This window comes from Muscardinus avellanarius, assembly GCF_963383645.1.
Source record: "Muscardinus avellanarius genome assembly, chromosome: 2".
Lineage (NCBI taxonomy): Eukaryota > Metazoa > Chordata > Mammalia > Rodentia > Gliridae > Muscardinus > Muscardinus avellanarius.
In genome coordinates, this window is record NC_137787.1 from 36793692 (window position 1) to 36812808 (window position 19117).

At 38.2% G+C, this 19117-nt stretch overlaps 1 protein-coding gene across 1 annotated transcript in view; it reads left to right on the forward strand.

Moving 5' to 3' along the window:
• C2CD6 (C2 calcium dependent domain containing 6) overlaps nucleotides 1-19117 on the forward strand; it is a gene marked incomplete at both ends in the record, with an annotated part of 149911 nt that overhangs the window by 75141 nt on the left and 55653 nt on the right. Inside the window, one exon of the mRNA XM_080689345.1 lies at nucleotides 13548-13611. Within this exon, the coding sequence (XP_080545471.1) occupies nucleotides 13548-13611 (64 nt within the window). The remainder of the gene's footprint in view (nucleotides 1-13547; nucleotides 13612-19117) is intronic.

The following is a 19117-nucleotide window of genomic DNA, read 5'->3' on the forward strand; positions in this document are numbered from 1 at the left end:
TGAGTAGCTGAGAAAAATGTGAACTCTACTGTAGTTGGGTAAAATATTCTATATGTGTCTAATAGGTCCATTTGGTTTATGGTGTTCTTTAGGTCTGAGGCATCTTTACTGACCTTTTGTCTAGATCGGTCTAATGGTGTGAGAGGGATGTTGAAGTCTCCCAGTATTATTGAATTGGGATTATTGTGTGACTTAATGTCACAAAGAGTTTGTTTTATGAAAGTAGCTGCACCTGTGTTTGGGGCATAAATGTTGACATTGTTATTTCCTCTTGCTGGATTGTTCCTTTTAGCAGTTAAAAAAAAATGACCCACTTTGTCTCTTTTAATAAGCTTGGACTTGAAGTCTAACTTGTCTGATATCATAGTTGCTACTCCTGCTTGTCTTCGAGTTCCTTTGGCATGGATTACCTTGTTCCAGCCCTTTACCTTTAGTTTGTGACATCTTTATTTGTAAGGTGTGTTTATTGCAGGCAGCAGATAGATGGATTCTGGTTTTTAATCCAGACCTATTTTTACACTCCCAGACCTATTTTATATTTTTATTTGGAAACAGGGTCTCTTAAGCCAGCAAGACTGACTTTGAACCAGCATGATCCTCCTGTCTCAGCCTTCCAAGCACAGGGATTCCAAGCATACGCCACCAAACCTGGCAGGATAGCTCTTTTAAAATGGGCCCATATTTCTTCAATGTCCAATTTATGCTGTCAAATTGTTTTTTCTAAGTTATATACTATGTGTTCATTTTTGGAATGATCATCTTCTAGAAGCAAGATTTGATTCTTCATTTATTCTAATTGATTGTTTATAGTTTGAGTTGATGCTTTCACTTCAGTGATTGCATTCTTTTTTTCTTTCAGACTCTCTTTAAATTCTTTTCAGAAGTCTTATATTATTTCTACAGTTACATTCCCAATTTGACCTTCTGGAGATCTCTGTAATTCTGCATTACTGTAATTCTCTGTTATTGTGGTGTTTTGGGAGCTCATTGTTTCCTTGTTATTTCTTCTTCTCATGATATCAGAAGTTTATATCTGTTGCTTTTGGTAAATTTCTCTCAGTCTCTAGATGTCAGCTGGTATATCAAGGGCAAGTTTTGTTGTATTCAACAGTGAAAGTTGAGTGAGGAAGAAAGTGAAGTCATAAATGCAGGAATAGGGTAAAGCCACAGATAGGATCAAATAGAATGAGAGGATGAGTTTGGTAACATAGTATATAGTAGAGATTAGAGATAGTGAATATGTAGTAATATTCTAGTAAGCAATGTAGAGTTTTTAGTATAGTGGTATGAAGTGGATTTAATATAGGACAAAGAAGAAAAAAGAAGAAAGAAAAGGTATAGAGAAAAGAGAGTAGGTATGTACAAGAGAAGCAGCTTGGGAGAGGGGTTGGGAATAGCGCAATCAAACAATCATACACACACATGAAACAAAACAAAAGCAAAATAATGCAACCCTAAAAATAGATGACTCTTCAGCAGAATGGACTGAATATTCATACAGTCTCTCTGTGCAGACACTGAATACCACTGGCACCTTTCCTGCTGCAAGTCTGGTTCTCTGAGTCTTTCTCAGTTTATGCAGATGACCGGTATCAATGGGGCTGGATTAAGCGTAGGTCACCCTCCACACTTTCCACAGATGTGGAGTCTCAGTCTCTATCTGCCTCTGTAGGTGGCAGATACCTCTGAGACCAAACCCAATGTAAGAATCTTCGTTCTCCACAGCTATAGCTGGTCTGGTTTGACTTCTTCCACCATGATTGGGTGGTCTGTGGTGATCCTGGAGATTCTGCTAGTTGGATCTAGTGTTAAGTGTAGGTCTCCCCCCACGCTCTCTACTGATGCAGAGCCTGAATCTGTCTGAGCCTCTGCTATGTCCAACAGTACACTCTACCCCTACCTTCGCCGGTTGAACTGAAAAGTCTCAGAACCAGGGAGTTTATCACAGCTGTGCTAGTCCCTGGGGGTGCTGTGCCGGGCATTCTTCCATGGGGTCACTGGCTTCATTTATGGAGTTTCTCACCATCGGTCTGGATCTCTGGAAGGTGTGGTGAGCCTGGCTGCCACTGCTGGAAGTTGTAGCTGGTGTTTGCACAGGAGGCACTGATGACTTACAATTCCGATGGTCTGCAGCTGCTTACTTTAGGTCCTTGGTTGTTCTCCTGTTCATCTCTGGAGTCAGGTGCAGTGAGGCAAGATGGCTCGTATGGCCATTTTGATGATATTATCCTACTTTATAAACACGGGATATCTTTCTATCTTCTAATGTTGCTCTTCATTGTTTTAACATTTTAACTCTAGAGGTCTTTCTTTAGTTAGATTTTTGGATCCTGAGTATTTTTGTTGTTGGTTTGTTGAAGCTATTTTGGTTTTTTGTTTGTTTGTTTGTTTGTTTTGGTGGTACTGGGGTTCCTGGAAGCCCTTTTACCTCCAGGATACACTCCCAGACCTATATATATATATATATTTTTTTTTTAATTTGGAAACAGGGTCTCTTAAGCCAGCGTGGCTGGCTTCAAACCTGTGTGATCCTTCTGTCCCTGCCTCCCAAGCATGGGGATTACAAGGGTGCGCCACCATGCCCGACTGTTGAGGCTATTTTTTTTTTTTTTCCCTTTGGTGGTGGTACTGGGGGTGGAACCCAAAGGCTTTCTACCTCCAGGCTATACTCCCAGACCTTTTTTTTACATTTTATTTGGAAACAGGGTCTCACTAAGTTGCTGAAAGTCTCACTAAATAGCTGAGGCTGGCTTCGAACCCATGCGATCCTCCTGTCTCAGCCTCCCAAGCGCGGGGATTACAAGCGTGCGCTACCACGCCCAGCTGTTGAGGCTATTTTGAATAGGATTGTTTTTCCTAATTTCTTTCTCACCAGGTTCATTGTTGGTGTATATGAAAACTACCCATGTTTGCAGATTGGTTTTGTGTCCTGCTACTTTAGTGAATTTATCAGTTCTAAGAGAATTTTAGTGTACTCTTTAGGGTTTTCTAGGTATAGAATAATATCATCTTAATATCATCTGCAAATGTATTTTGCCTTCCTCCTTTCCTATTTGTATCCCCTTTATATTTCTTTCTCTTACCTGATTGCTCTGGCTGAAGTTTCCAGTGCTTCCTGATCACATTCCTGATTTCAGAAGAATGCTTTCAATTTTTCCCCATTCAGTATGATATTAACACACACACACACACACACACACACACACACACACACACACCAAATCCATGTGTGTGTGTGTATGTGTGTGTGTGTGTGTGTGTGTGTGTGTAGCATTTATTATATTGAGGCATTATCCTATACTTAGTTTGTTTGGGGTCTTTATCATGAAAAAATAGTGAATTGTATCAAAGGCACTTTCTGTATTTGTTAAGATAATATGGTTTCTATCTTTCAATCTATTTTAGGTGGTGAAGTATATTTATTGATTTGTGTATGTTGAACCAACTTTGCATCCCTGGATTGTTGAAACAAAATTGATCAGGGTGTTTGATTTTTAAAAAACAATATTGAGCAGGGCGTGGTGGCGCACGCTTGTAATCCCCGCGCTTGGGAGGTAGAGACAGGAGGATCCCACAGGTTTGAAGCCAGCCGTGCTGGCTTAGGAGACCCTGTTTCCAAAAATAAAATAGGTCTGGGAGTGTAGCCCAGAGGTAGAAGGGTTTCCAGGAACCCCAGTACCACCAAAAAATAAAAAAATAAAAAACAATATTGAATTTAATTAGCAAGTAGTTTATTGAAGATGTTTACATATGTGTTTATCCAGGATATTGGTCTATAGTTTTCTTTTTTTGTTTTTAGTATGTCCTCAGTTTTAGTGGCAGGGTAATAATGTCAACATAGATTGAGTTTGGAAGTATTCCTTCTCTTTCTATTAAATGGAATATTTTGAGGAGCTTTAATAGTAGTTCTTTAAAAGTCTGGTAAAATTCAGCAGTTAATCTGTCTGGTGCCAGGCTTTTCTTTGTTGAGAGACTATTTTTAATTAGAGTGTCACACTCTTTGGCTGTTAATCTGTTTAGGCTGTTATATCCTCTTGGTTCAGTTTTGTGAAGTCATATGTCTAGTCATTCTTTTCCTCTAGATTTTCTAATATATGGGCATATAATTTTTCAAAATATCCCTAATGATTCTCCAGATTTCAGCGGTGGCTATTATAATGTTCATTTTTTCATTTTTCATTTTATTTTTGGAGGGTCTTCTTTCTTGGTTTCCCTAGAGACTTGTCAGTTTTATCTTTCAAAAAAATAAACAAACTGGATGTGGAAGTTCACACTTGTAATCCCAGCACTTGGGAGGCTGAGACAGTAGGATCACGGTTCATGGACAGCCTCAGCTACTTAGTGCAGCCCTCCACAACTTAGTGAGACCCTGTTTCAAAATAAAGAATAAAAAATAGGGCTGGTGGTGTAGCTTGGCAGTAGAATGCCTCTGGGTTCCATCCCCAGTACTACAACAACAACAAAAAAAGAATACTTTGTTTTATTGATCTTTTTTACTGTCCTTTTAGTCTCTATTTATTTCATCTCTGATTTCTTTTCCTTCTACTGATTTTGACTTTGGTTTTGGTTTGTTCATGTTTTTCTAAGACCCTGAGATGCATAATTAGTTTATTTACTTGCGATCACTCTGTTTTTCTAATGTAGGCACTTATAGCTATTAAGTTTATCTTATAACGCTTTTGCTGCATCCCATAGAATCTGGTGGGTTCTGATTCTAGGAATTTATAAATCCCCCTGATTTTTTAATGGCCCACTGCTTATTCAAAAGCATTTTGTTTAATTTTCATATATATACATATTTCCAGGTATACATTTTTTTTGGATTCTCTTGCTGTTGTGTTCTAGTTTTATTCTGCTAAGATGCAAGAAAACATTTTAATACTTTTAAGATTTACTTTATGGCCTAGTATATAATCTTCTTTGGAAAGTTTCATGTAATGATGAAAAGAATATGTATTCTGTAACTGTTGGATGAAATATTCTATAGATGTCTATTAAGTCCACTTGCTATATCAAGTAATTTAGCTCTGATGTTCTTTGTTGATTTTTTTTTTTTTTGCCTGAAAGATCTATCTATGGTGAGAGTAAGGTATTAAAATATCACCCACTACCTCTGGGCGTGATGGTGCACGCTTGTAATCCCAGCACCTGGGAGGCTGAGACAGGAGGATCACACAGGTTCGAAGCCAGCCTCAGCTACTGAGTGAGGCTCTCAGCAACTTAGTGAGACCCTGTTTCCAAATAAAATATAAAATAGGTCTGAGAGTATAGCCCAGAGGTAGAAAAGCCCCTGGGTTCCACCCCCAGTACCACAAAAAATAAAATATCACCCACTATTATTTTACAGGGGATTGTCTCTTCCTTTAAGGCCAGTAGTTTTTGTTTTATAAAATTAGATGCTCCATGTGGAGCCAGGTGTGATGGCACATGTTTGTAATCCCAGCACCTGGGAGGCTGAGACAAGGAGGATCACACCGGTTCAAAGCCAGCCTCAGCTACTTAGTGAGGCTCTCAGCAACTTAGTGAGACCCTGTTTCCAAATAAAGTATAAAATAGGTCTGGGAGTATAGCCTGGAGGTAGAAAAGTCCTAGGTTCCACTCCCAGTACCACCAAAAAAAGAAAATTACATGCTCCAATATTCCATACATATATATTTATTACCATTATATCTTCTTGATTTTTTTTATCAGTATGCAGTGATAATCTTTGTCTTTTCTGACAAATTTGGGTTGAGATCTGTTTTGTCAGACATTCATATAGCTGCTCCTGCTTGCTTTGGGATTTAGTTTGACTGGAGTATCATTTTATGTCCTTTCACTTTTAGTTTGTATGTGTCTTTGCTGGTGAGGTTTCTTGCAGGCAGCAAACAGGTCTTATTTTAGAAGAGGGTCTTCTTAATCCAATCACCCAGTGTTTTTTTGTTTGTTTTGTTTTTGCGGTACTGGGGATGGAATCCAGGGGCATCCTATCTCTGAGCGACACCTCCAGCCCTATTATTTTCATTCTTTAATTTGAAACAAGGTCTCACTGAGTTGCAGAGAGCCTAAGTAGCTGAGGCTGGCTTTAAACCTGCGCAATTCTACTGTCTCAGTCTCCCAAATTCTGGTATTGCAAGCATGCACCACCATGCCTGGCTTCCAGTGGTTTTGTTTTGTTTTGTTTTGTTTTGTTTGTGGTACTGGGGATGGAACCCAGGAGCATTCTACCTTCAAGCTACACCCCAAGGCCTATTTTTTATTCTTTATTTTGAAACAGGGTCTCACTGAGTTGCAAAAGACCTCACTAAGTAGCTGAGGCCATTCGCAAATCCAGATCCTCCTGTCTCAGCCTCCCAAATGCTGGGATTAAAAGCATGCACCACCACACCCCGCATTCAGTGTGTTTTTAATTGGAAAATTCAGACCATTAAATTCAGGGTTATTGAAAGAAATGCACTGGTTTCAGTCACTTGTTGTTTTCTCCCTGTCCTGGATGATCTATGTTAACTTCTTTCTCCTTGATTCATTTTAGAAGTTTGATGGTTTACTGAGTCATGTTTGAGTCTTCCTGATTCTCATTTGCCTGTCTACTCTTCTAGTAAGATTTATTAATTCCTTTGCTCTTCTGATTGTGTTTATATTTTCTCTTCTGGGTGTAGAATTTCTTTTATGCATCTTCAGTAATGCTGGTTTAGTGGCCAAGAATTCCTCTAGTTTATACTTATTTTGGATGATATTGACTTTACCTTTGATTCTCAAGGATAACTTTGCCAGGTATAGTAATATAGGGTGGCAGTTACTTTCTCTTAGGCTTGAAATATACCATTTCATGTCCTCCTGGCCTTTAGAGTTTCTTCTCATAAATCTGCTGTTATTTTGATGGGCTTGCTTTGATAAGTGGCTTGGTGTATCTCCCTTTCAGTTTCCAGGATTCTTTCATTGTTTTACATTTTTGAAAGTTTAACTATAATATGATGTAGATAAGTTCTTTTGGGGTCATGTCTATTTATGGCTCTAAATGCTCCCAGTACTTGGATTTTCACATCTTTCCCAAGATTTGGGAGATTTTCCGTTGTTATTTCATTGAATCAGTTCTCTATGCCATTAGCCTGTAGCTCAACTCCCTTCTCTAAACAGATGAGTCATAAGTTTGTTCTTTCATTGTTGTCCCAGAGCTCTTGTATGTTCTGTTTATTATTGGTTATTTTTCCTTATTATTGGCTTACTGTGCTAGTCCATCCACCTTATCTTCAAGCCCTGATAGTCTTTCTTCCACTTGATCTAGTCTATTTCTGAGGCTTTCAAAATTTTTTATTTGATTTATTGAGCTTCTTATTTCTAAGATTTGTTTCTCTTTCAGTGTCTATAGTCTTTATTGAATGGATCTTTCATATCCTGCATTGTATTCCTCAATTCATTCATCTGTTCATTTGTACCTTCCTTGAACTCTCTGATTATTTTAGCAATTTTCTGAATTCTTTCTTCAGTATCTTTGAAGTCAGTTTCTAGATGTTTACTCCAGAAGGAGACATGTTGCTTTATTATATTTGTGTTTCTATGAGATATTTCTTCCCCCTTTATGTGAGGGTTTTCTTAATGAAAAAGCTGCAGTAACAACAACAAAAATAGGTATAAAAATGCAGTGAAAGCCACTTACAATCAACAACAGCAATAGTAAACAAAGGTTGAAAATAATACAGAATAAACCATAATTAAACTTAATAAAGGTAAATGCACTAGTAATAAAATAATAATAAAAAAGGAGGTGGGGAACAGAAAAAAGGATGTAGCTATATATAAGTATATATCTATATATATTTGTAGTACTGGGGATGGAACCCAGGGGCATTCTGCCTCTGAGCTACACCCCAGACCTATTCATTATTCTTTATTTTGAAACAGGGCCTCACTAATCTGCAGAGGGCCTCACTAAGGTACACTACTTGTATAGATCTCAGGTATTCAGCACAATGTTATGAGAATACAAATGGGGAGTAATAAGTTTGCTGTAGTAGTCAGCTTTCCATCACAGTGTCAAAATACCTAAGGAAAGCCAGTCCTGGTGGCACATGCTTGTAATCCCCACGCTTGGGAGGCGAGACAGGAGGATCACGCAGGTTCGAAGCCAGTCGCACTGGCTTAAGAGACCCTGTTTCCAAATAAAAAAGTAGGCCTGGGAGTGTAGCCCGGAGGTAGAAGGATTTCCAGGAACTCCATACCACCAAAAAAAAAAAAAAAAAAAAAGAGAGAGAGAAAAGCAACTTAATGGAGGAAAGGTTTATGGCTGGTGATTTCAGTGTGGTTTGAGTCTGTAGTCAGCTGGCTCTGCTGCTTTTAGACCTGCAGAAAGGCAGAATATCATGTTGGCAGGATGTGGTAAAGGAAAGCTGCTTACTCCATGGTAGCCAGAGAGGAGAGAGAAAACAAGGGGGAGGGAGGGAGAAGGCTAAGAACAAGGTGTAGTCTCCATGGGCATATTCTCAAAGACCCACTCCCTTCAAGTAGGTCCCACCTCCTACCATTTCTACCATCTCTCAGCACAGTAGGATGAGGCCAGAGCCCTCAGGATCCAGTCACTGGCCAGAGCTCTGTCCCCGGACCCTCTGCACTGGGGACCAAGCCTTCAGCACACGAGCCTCTGGGAGACACTCCTGATCCAGATCACAACAGCGACTGTAGTGAAGCAGGTAACACAGGCATGATGTCACATACTCACCTTTGTTATAGCAAGGACAGCTGAAGTCTACTCGGTACAGCTTTACTAACTGTAGTCCTCCTGTACACTAAATCGCAAGACTTCTTGATCCTATTGACCTACTCTTTTGTATCTAGGCCTACATCTCCATGATTTCTCCCTCCCAAACACTATCCTGTTTTCTTGGTAAATTTGAAATTTTTACTTTTTAGAGTCAACATTGAAGTGAAATAATGCAATATTTGTGTGTGTGTGTGTGTGTGTGTGTGTAGTTTATTTCATTTAGTAATGTGCTCTAGGATTCGTGTAATGGCAAATAGCAGGAGTGTATTCTTTTTTAGAGATGAGTAATGTTTCATTATGTGTGTTTCTTAATTGATTTATCTGCCAACATTGTTCCATACCTATTAAATAATGTTCCCTTTTGTTAGAACCTCATAACTGATTTATCTGTTAACATAGTTTCCTATCTCTTTAAAATTGAATGTCATATTTAGGAAGAATCCATAGCCTTAATATACAACCAGACATACCATATGAAAGACATAGAAGTCTTTCATAGGATAGGGCCTTAAAAACAGTATTTCAAAGCCGGGTGTGGTGGCGCATGCTTGTAATCCCCATGCTTGGGAGGTGGAGACAGGATCGTGCAGGTTCGAAGCCAGCTGCACTGGCTTAAGAGACCCTGTTTCCAAAAAATAAAAATAGGTCTGGGAGTGTAGCCCAGAGGTAGAAGGGCTTCCAGGAACTCCAGTACCACAAAACAAAACAAAGAACAGTATTTCATAGGCAAGTGATATCCAGAGGTCCAAATCAAATTCCCAAAGGTTACACATTTGGCACAGGGTCAACAGTCTTCCTTTAGTCTCCCAGGTGTGTGCTTTTTGCACTATGCTTTGCTGCCTTAATGTAAATGACCATGGTGAGGGGATCCTTTTTTGTTTATTTGTCCAAAAAAGGTCCCCCAAACAGGAGGGTACACCCACTGCCATTATCTTCATTTTCTTTTTTTAAAACTATACTTTTACTGGTGCACTGTAGTCTCACACTGTAGTTCAGGGTGATGGGGACACACATACGCACAGCTCATGGTGAGCTCCCTCCCCCCAGTTTGTCATTTTCTTACGATTCTGTCTTTGTATTTAGTTTTCTAGTTATTTTGTGGTGTTAGAGACTGAACCCAGTATCTCATGACAGCCATGGACCAAAAGCAGAAGTGGCCCTGCTTAGCACCTTTTGCAGTGATGTACCTGGCAGGGCTGTCATAAAATTAGCAAATATAAGAAATTCATGTGAATTTCAGACAAGTAAATCTGTTATAGTTTGGATCTGGAATGTTCCCTAGAGGCACAGGTTTCGCGGGCTTGGTTCTAGTTGGTGGCACCAATGAAGGTGGTGGAAACTTTAGGGGGTGTGGGGCCTCCCTAGAAGTGGTGGGTCCCGGGGGTATGTCTCTGAAGGGTATATTTTGTCCCCAAACCTTTCTTTCTATCTCTCTTTTGCTGCTATGAGATGAGCAGCTGTGCCCCACCACACCCTTTTGCCATGAGGATAGACCTCACCACAGACCCAGAAACAATGGAGCCAGCTGGGCTGGACTGAAACCTCTGAAACCTTTTGTCCTCTAAGTTGATTTTGTCAGATACTTTGTCACATCAATTAAAAGCTAACACACTGTCTCATGCAATACTTGTTATATATTTATACTTAAAATAATTTCAAATTTAATTTGGTATACTGTGTTTTATCTATCAATAACATGGGGATTTGTGCTTCCGGTCCCACAACTTTGGACCCTGTGGATTGAGAAGTCTTAATTCTCAAATGGGAGATTCAGCCATCAGGAAGAGGTCCAGTGATGTGTAAACTGTGGCCAGTGCCCAGGTCATTCTACTTCCTGTGACAAGGCACCTGCAAGTAAGAGGAGGAGTCCCCATCTGGTCAGGTGTGATGAGTCTGATCGTTCAGAGAACACAGAGCTACAGCCGCCCAACGGGAGCACAGACCAATCTGCGAGGCACACGAGAGCTACTTTGGTGCCCCTGGGGAATTTGTTGTCTAGTTTTGATGATAGACAAGACAGCTACCTCATTTGGAGAAGGGAATGGTGACCCAGGGCTCCAGCCTCTCAGGAATGAGGCTTAGAGACTGAGTAAGCCATCAAGATCAGCAGAAACACTAGCTGAAAGCAAGGGGTCTGGGGAGGGGAGCAACGGAGGGAGAAGACTTACTAGCCACAGTGGTGGGAGCTCTCGCCTGTTCCATTAACTTTCTTCTTCTAGATGTCTCCTAGGAGAGGTCCACTGGATCCTTGATCTGTTTCTAGTACCTACCTGAAAAAGTAGGTTTCAGCAGCACAAAGGACAGGCTTGGTGGATGTCACGATTTGCCATCTAGCTCCAACTTTGAGAACACAGGACTTGTCCCTCACTGCTGGTATGATCTTGGAAGAAGGCCTTCAACTTTATGCACTCTTTGGGGATGTTATGGGAAAGGTGAAGAAAACTGTTTTATCCAAGCTTCTGTTCATCTCCCTAGCCACTGGAAACCAACCTGTATCCATCTCTAGATGTACCTATCCTAAATAATTTAATATACTTGAAGTAACAGTGTGTAATATACTCTATACACTGGTTTACTTTACTAAGAATAATGTTTTTTGAGGTTTGTCATGTTGTAGCATATACAAGTACTTCCATTCCTTTAAAGATATTTTTAATTTGACAAATAAAAGTTGTACATATTTTCGGTGTAGGGTATGATGTTTTGTTAAATGTATACATTGTGAAATGGCCAAACCAAGCCAATTAACATATGGATTCACATTGGTTTTTTTTTTGTGTGTGTGTGTGTGTGTGTGTGTGTTGAGAATACTTAAAATCTCCCTTAGCAATTTTCAAGCATATGATACATTGTTATTAACTAGAGTCACCATATTGAACAATGAATCCCTCAAACTTATTCTAACTGAATTTTTTTATCTTTTGGTCAGCATTTTCTCATGCACACCCTCAGCCCCTGGTAATCATTGTTCCACTCTATGCATCTCTCTGCCTTTTTATATCTCACTTATGTGAGATCACGCAATATTTGTCTATCAGTTCTTAGCTTATTTCATTATACAGAATGTCATCCATATCCATCCATACTGTTACAAATGACAGGATTTCCTTCTTTTTCTTAAGACTGAATAGTATTCTATGGTGAATATATATCATATTTTTATTGCTTCATCCACGATGTACAAGTAGCTTGATCTCATAACTTGGCTATGGCAAATAATGTTGCCATGAGCATGCATGTGCAGGTATCCCTCCTACATACTGGTTTCATTTTGTTTTAGTTTATATTCAGTAGAGGGATCTTGGCTCATATGATACTTCTATTTTAACTTATCTATATAGTTTTCTACAATGACAGTGTATCAGAGTTCCATGTATCTCATCTTTTTGATAAGTTATTTTAACAGGTGTGAGGTGATATTTTATTTTAATTTTAATTTCCCGGATGGCTAAGAGTTGTCAAGCACTTTTCATATACACATGAACCATTTGCATTGTCATCTTTTGAGATGTCTATTCAGGATTGAATCCAGGGGCATTCTGCCTCTGAGATATACTCTGCTCCTTTTTAATTTTTTTATTTTGAAACAAGGTCTCACTAAGTTGTAGAGGGCTTTGCTAAGTTGCTGAGACCAGCCACAAATCTGCAACCCTCTTGTCTCACTATCCCACTATCAGGATTACAGACTTGAGCAACCATGCCTGGCTTGTTTTGAATATAAACCCCTCATTAGACGTTAAGTTAGAAAACATTTTCTTCAGTTCCATAGTTTGTCTCTTTGCCCTGTCAAATGCTTCCCTTAATGTACGGAAGCTTTTTTTTTTTTTTTTTTTTGGTGGTACTGGGGTTCCTGGAAGCCCTTCTACCTCCGAGATACACTCCCACGGGCTACACTCCCAGACCTATTTTTTAACATTTTTATGTGGAAACAGAGTCTCTTAAGCCAGTGAGGCTGGCTCCGAACCAGCGCGATCCTCCTGTCTCCGCCTCCCAAGCGCGGGGATTACAAGCGTGCGCCACCACGCCCAGCGTACAGAAGCTTTTTATTTCTATGTAATCTCATTTGTCTGATTTTTTTCTTTTGTTGCCTATGTTTTGGGGGTCATATCCAAATATTGTCCCCAACAATGTTAAGAGAGTTTTTACACTGTGTTTTCATCTAGTAACTTTATAGTTTCACATCTTATATTTAAGTCTTTTTTTTTTTTTTTTTTGGTGGTACTGGGGTTCCCGGAAGCCCTTCTACCTCTAGGCTACATTCCCAGACCCATTTTATATATTTTTATTTGAAAACAGGGTCTCTTAAACCAGCACGGCTGGCTTCGAACCTGCGCGATCCTCCTGTCTCTGCCTCCCAAGTGCGGGGATTACAAGCGTGCGCCACCACGCCCGGTGACATTTAAGTCTTTAATCCACTTTCTGTTTGTTTTTACATATGGAATAAGATATGGGACCATTCATCCACAAATGGGTATACAGTTTTACATCATTTTTTTTCATGGTACTGGGGGTGGAACCCAGGGGCTTTTCTACCTCTGGGCTATATTCCCAGACCTATTTTATATTTTATGTGGAAGCAGGGTCTCACTAAGTTGCTTAGAGCCTCACTCAGTAGCTGAGGCTGACTTCAAACCTGTGTGATCCTCCTGTCTCAGCTTCCTCCCAAGCACTGGGATTATAAAGGTGCACCACCACACCCAGCTACATCAATTTTTATAGAAGAATATTCTTGACTTCTCTATTGCAAATCGATTGATTATAACTGCATGAATTTATTTTGGGCTTTGCATTTTGTTCCATTGTTCTGTAGACCTGTGTTCATGCCAGTCTAATGCTGTATTAACTACTGTCTTTGTAATAGATTCTGACATCAGGTAATTTGATGGCCCCAGTTTTGTTCTGTTTGCTCAAGACTGCTTTGGCTATTCAGTCTTTTCCAGTTCCATACTAATTTCAGGATTTTTTCTATTTCTGTGAAAAAAAATGATGTTGGAATTTTGATCAAGATTTACCAAATCTCTATATATTGTTTGGGGTAGTATGAACATTCGCAGCATTAAGTAACATAGCAGTATTAATTCTTCCAATTTGTGACCAGAGGTTTCTTTCCATTTACTTGTTTGTATCTTCATTTCCTCCCATCACTGTTTATAGTTTTCAGTGTACAGATCTTTTACCTTCGAAAGATTATTCCTAGTGAGTTTTTGGTAGTTATTGCAAATGGAATTGTTTTCCTGATTTCTTTTTCATATAACTCATTTTTAGTGTAGAAAACACAACTAATTATTATATGTTGGACATCTGTCCTATAAGTTGATTAGTTTATTAGTTGTAACAGTTGTGTGTGTGTGTGTGTGTGTGTGTGTGTGTGTGTGTGTGTGTGTATTTGTGTATTACTGGGAATTTAACCCAGAGTGTTCTACCTCTGAAATATACCCCCATTCCTATTTTTATTTGGAAACAAAGTCTCACTAAGTTGCAGAGGGCCTCACTAAGTTGCTGGGGCTGACTGCAAACTTGTGATCCTCCTGTTTTAGACGCCCAAGTAATGAGATTATGGGTGTGAACCACAGAGCCCAGCTATATTAGATTTTTTTAATGGCATCTTTAGGGGTTTTTTTTCCACATATAAGGTCATATATAAACAGAGATGATTTTGCATATTTTTCTAGTTAATATGCATTTGATTTTTTCTGTTGCCTAATTGCTTTAACTAAGCCACCCAGTATACTATGTTGCATAGCATGGCAGGGGTGGGCATCCTTGTCTCGTTTCTGATCCTATAGGAAAAACTTTCAGCTTTTCACTGCTGAACAGAATTGTAACTGTTACCTTTTCATATATGGCATGTACTGTACTGAGGTAAATTCTTTCTATGCCAAAAAAATTTTTGTGAGTATGTGTGTGTGTTTGTGTGTGTATGTCTGAGAGAGATACTGGTTTTTTTTGTTTGTTTTGTTTTGTTTTGGTGGTACTGAGGTCCCTGGAAGCCCTTCTACCTCCGGGCTACACTCCTAGACCTATTTTATACTTTTTTTTTTTTAAATTTGGAAACAGGGTCTCTTAAGCCAGCGCGGCTGGCTTTGAACCTGCGCGATCCTCCTGTCTCCGCCTCCCAAGCGTGGGGATTACAAGCACGCGCCACCACGCCCAGCGAGAGACTGGGGATTTAACCCAGGGGTATTCTACCTCCAAGCTACACCTCCAGCCCTATTGTATTTTTATTTTTAAACAAGGTCTCACTAGGATGATGAAAGTCTCACCACTTGCTGAGCCTGTCTTCGAGCCTGTGATCCTCCTGTATAAGCCTCCCAAGTTTTGGGATTACAGGCATGCACCACCACACCCAGCTAGTGAGAGTTATTATGAAAAGGGTTTTTATTTTGCCAAGTGCTTTTTCTGGAATGATTGAAGTGATCATATGGTTTTGTCCTTTGCTCTTGTGAATATATTGTGATACATTTACATATATATCTAACTCATTCCTGGTGAATAATCTTTTTAATGTGCTTTTGAATTTGGCTTGTTAGTAATTGGTGAAGACTTTTGCATCAGGGTTCATTAGAAATATTAGCCTATGATTTCCTTTTCCTATAATGTCCTTATCCAGGCAATGCAGGCTCCATACAATGAGTTTGAAAGTATCCCCTCCTATTTGATTTTTTGGAAGAGTTGGAGAATTGCTGATATTGGTTCTTCCTTAAGTGTTTTGTGGGATTCAGCAATGAAACTATCTTAGGTCTTAGGGTTTTCTTTGATAAGAGATTTTTTTTTTATTATGGGTTCAGTTTCCTTAGTCATTATTGGTCCATTTTGTTTTTCTATTTTTATTATTTTCTTGGTAAGTTGTTTCTAAGAATTTGTCCATTTCTCATAGGATGATCAATTTTGTTGGCATATAATTATTCACAGTAGTCTTTTATGATCCTTTATATTTTTGTAGTACCAGTTTTAATGTCTCCTTTTTAATTTATGTGGGAGTGTGTGTGTGTGTGTGTGTGTGTGTGTGTGTGTGTGTGTGTGTGTTTGCTGGTGATTGAACCCAGGAGCATTCTACTTCAAAGCTACTTCCCTAACCTTATTTTTTATTTATCTTGACACGGTCTCACTAAGTTGCAGAGGGCCTCGCTAAGTAGCTAAGACTGGCTGTGAACTTGTGATCCTCCTGTCTCAGCCTCCCAAGTACTGGGATTACAAATGTGTGCCACCAGGCCGGGCTCTAATTTATGATTTTGTTTGATTCTTCTTCTTTTTTTCTTAGTCTACCTACATGTTTGTCAATTTTTTCTTTTCAAAAGCCAAACCTTAGTTTCACTGATTGATCTTAATATGAAATTCATTTAATTTTTATCTAATCTTTATTATTTATTTTTTCCTACTAACTTTGGTCTTAGTTCCTTTTGTAGTTTATTAAGATGTAATGCTAGGTTGTTTCCTTGAGATATTATTTTTTATGTAAAAATTTATTGCTACAAAAATTCCTGTTGTAATTGTTTTTGCTGCATACCGGAAGTTTTGTGTGTGCTAATTTTCATTTATCTCAGACATTTTAAATTTTCACTTGTAATGTCTTCTTTAACTCATTGTTTGCTGAGGAGCATATTGTTTAATGTCTAATGGTGATTTTTCCAAAATTCACCATGCTACTGGTTTCTGGTTTCATACCACTGTGGTCAGCAAAGATGCTTAATAGTATTTCAGCCTTAAATTTGTTGATACATATGATCTACACTGGAAAATGTTCTGTGTGCACTTAAGAAGAATATATATTTTGCTGTGTTGGATGGAATGTTCTGTCCTTAGGTCCATTTTGTCTGAAGTATAGTTTAAATCCAATATTTTCAAATTGGGGTACTGCAGTTCTCTTCAGTTCTTGTATTATAGTCTGTCTTTCATTTCAGATCTATTAGTATTTGCTTTGTATTTTGTTACTTCTCTATTGGGGACATATGGTATTTCTTGACTTATGATAGGCTTACATTCTGATAAATTCACTAAATGTTGAAAAAATTTACTAAGTGTAAGATGCATTTAATATTGTACACCTAGCCTACCAAATATCATTCTTTAGCAACAGAGTATGCTATAGAATATTGCTTGTTTACCCTCATGATCATATGGCTGACTGGGAGCTGTGGTTCACTGCCAGTGCCCAACATTATAAGAGAATATTATACTAGGCATTGCTAGCCTGAGGAAAAAATCAAGATTCAAAGTATAGTTTCTACTGAACACACATTTGTGTGTGGTACTGGGAATTAAACCCAAGGACATTTTATCTCTGAGCCACACCCCCAGGCCTATTTTATTTTATTTATCTTGAAACAGGGTCTCACTTAAGTTGCTGAGGCTGGTCTCACACCTGTAATCCTCCTGTTTCAATCTCCCAAGTACTGAGATTGCCGGTGTGTGCCACTGTGCCTGGCTATGTATTGCCTTTGAACCATCACACAGTTGAAATATTACAAGTCAAATCAACATAAGTTGAGGACTATCTTTATTTATAATTGTTATATTCTATTAATGATTTAACCCCTTATCATTATAATGACCTTTATTTCTTTCACAATGTTTAAAGGCTTATTTTATCTGATATAGTATAGCTATTCCTGTTCTCTCTTGCTTTCCATTTGCATGTAATATTTTTTTTATCTATCCCTTTATTTTCAATTTATATGTGTCCTTAAAGGTTAAATGAGTTTTAAGTGAGCATTTTGTTGGGAGCATATAGTTTAGTCTTATTTGCTTAATCCATTCAAATACTCTATTTTCTGTTTGGATTATTTGTTCCATTTACATTCAAAGCAATTACTGAGAGCTGGGCGTGGTGGTGCACGGGTTTGAAGCCAGCCTCTGATACTTTGTGAGGCTTTCAGCAATTTAGTGAGACCCTGTTTCCAAATAAAATATATTTTAAAAAAAAAGGTCTGGGAGTATATCCCAAAGGTAGAAAGCCTCTGGGTTCCACCTCCAGTACCACCAAAGTAATTACTGAGAAGTAAAAACTATTAACATTTTTAAATTGTTTCCCAGTTGTTTTACAGATTATTTCTTCCTTTATTGCCATCTCCCTTTAAAATTGGATGATTTATAATTTTTTGGTGGTTATATGATTTCATTCCTTTTAAATTTTTTGTGTATATAGTTGTATGGTTTGGTAGTTGCATGATTTAATTCCCTTTATTTTTTGTGTATGTGTGTATTTTTTGCTTTGTGGTTAGACTTACATAGAATAGCTTATAGTTAATAGGCTATTTTCTTTCTTCTTTTCTTTTTCTTTTTTCTTTCTTTTTTTTCTTTTCTTTCTTTCTTTTTTTTTTTTTTTTTTTTTTTTTGGTGGTACTGGGGTTCCTGGAAGCCCTTCTACCTCTGGGCTACACTCCCAGACCTATTTTATACTTTTTTATTTTTGGAAACAGGGTCTCTTAAGCCAGCATGGCTGGCTTCGAACCTGCGTGATCCTCCTGTCTCGGCCTCCCAAGTGCGGGGATTACAAGCGTGCGCCACCATGCCGGCACTTAATAGGCTATTTTAAGCTGATAATTTTAATTGCTTAAAAAGTTCTACAGTTTTACTCCCCCCCCCCCAATTTGTCCAGAGTTCTTTCTTTGCTCATATGTATTAAAGTTACTATCTTATCTCCTTTCCTTTCAGCCTGAGAACTCCCTTACCATTTCTTTTTTTTTTTTAATTTTTTATTGGTGCACTGTATTCATACATCATAGTGGGATACAAACTTTTGTAGACATACATGCACACATCGCCCAGTCAGCCCCCACCCGATCCCCACCCCATTCCCAACCCATCCCTCCTCTCCATGCTTGGCTTAGTGGTTGACATCTAGTATTATAGCAATTTATCCAAAATTAAAAATGATAATATCACATAACAGTTTCATTTGTCTGATACCAAGCTTTTGATAACTTAAAGATAACATTTCAATATTTCTTTTTACTTTCTTTCTTACCAGAGAATATTTTTTTCTTTTTTTTTTAGGTGAAACTATCATATATTTATATATTTATTTTTCATAAAAAATCTATCCTGATATGGAATATGGACTCTTGATACCCAAAACAATCTCGAAAAAGAGCAAAGCTAGAAGATATATATTTTCTGATTTCAAACCATATAAAGCTACAATCATTGAAACAGTGTAGTACTGTTCTAAAGGCAGATATATAAACCATTGGAGTAAAATAAAAGCCTAGAGATAAATTCTTTCATATATTGTCAAGTTATTTTTGACAAGGTTTCCACAAACATTTGGTGGAGGAAATACTAATCTTTTAATTAAATATTGTTGAAAAATAATAATTACATGAAAAAGAATAAAATTGGACCCTTACCTAATCCCATATACAAATATTAACTCAAAAT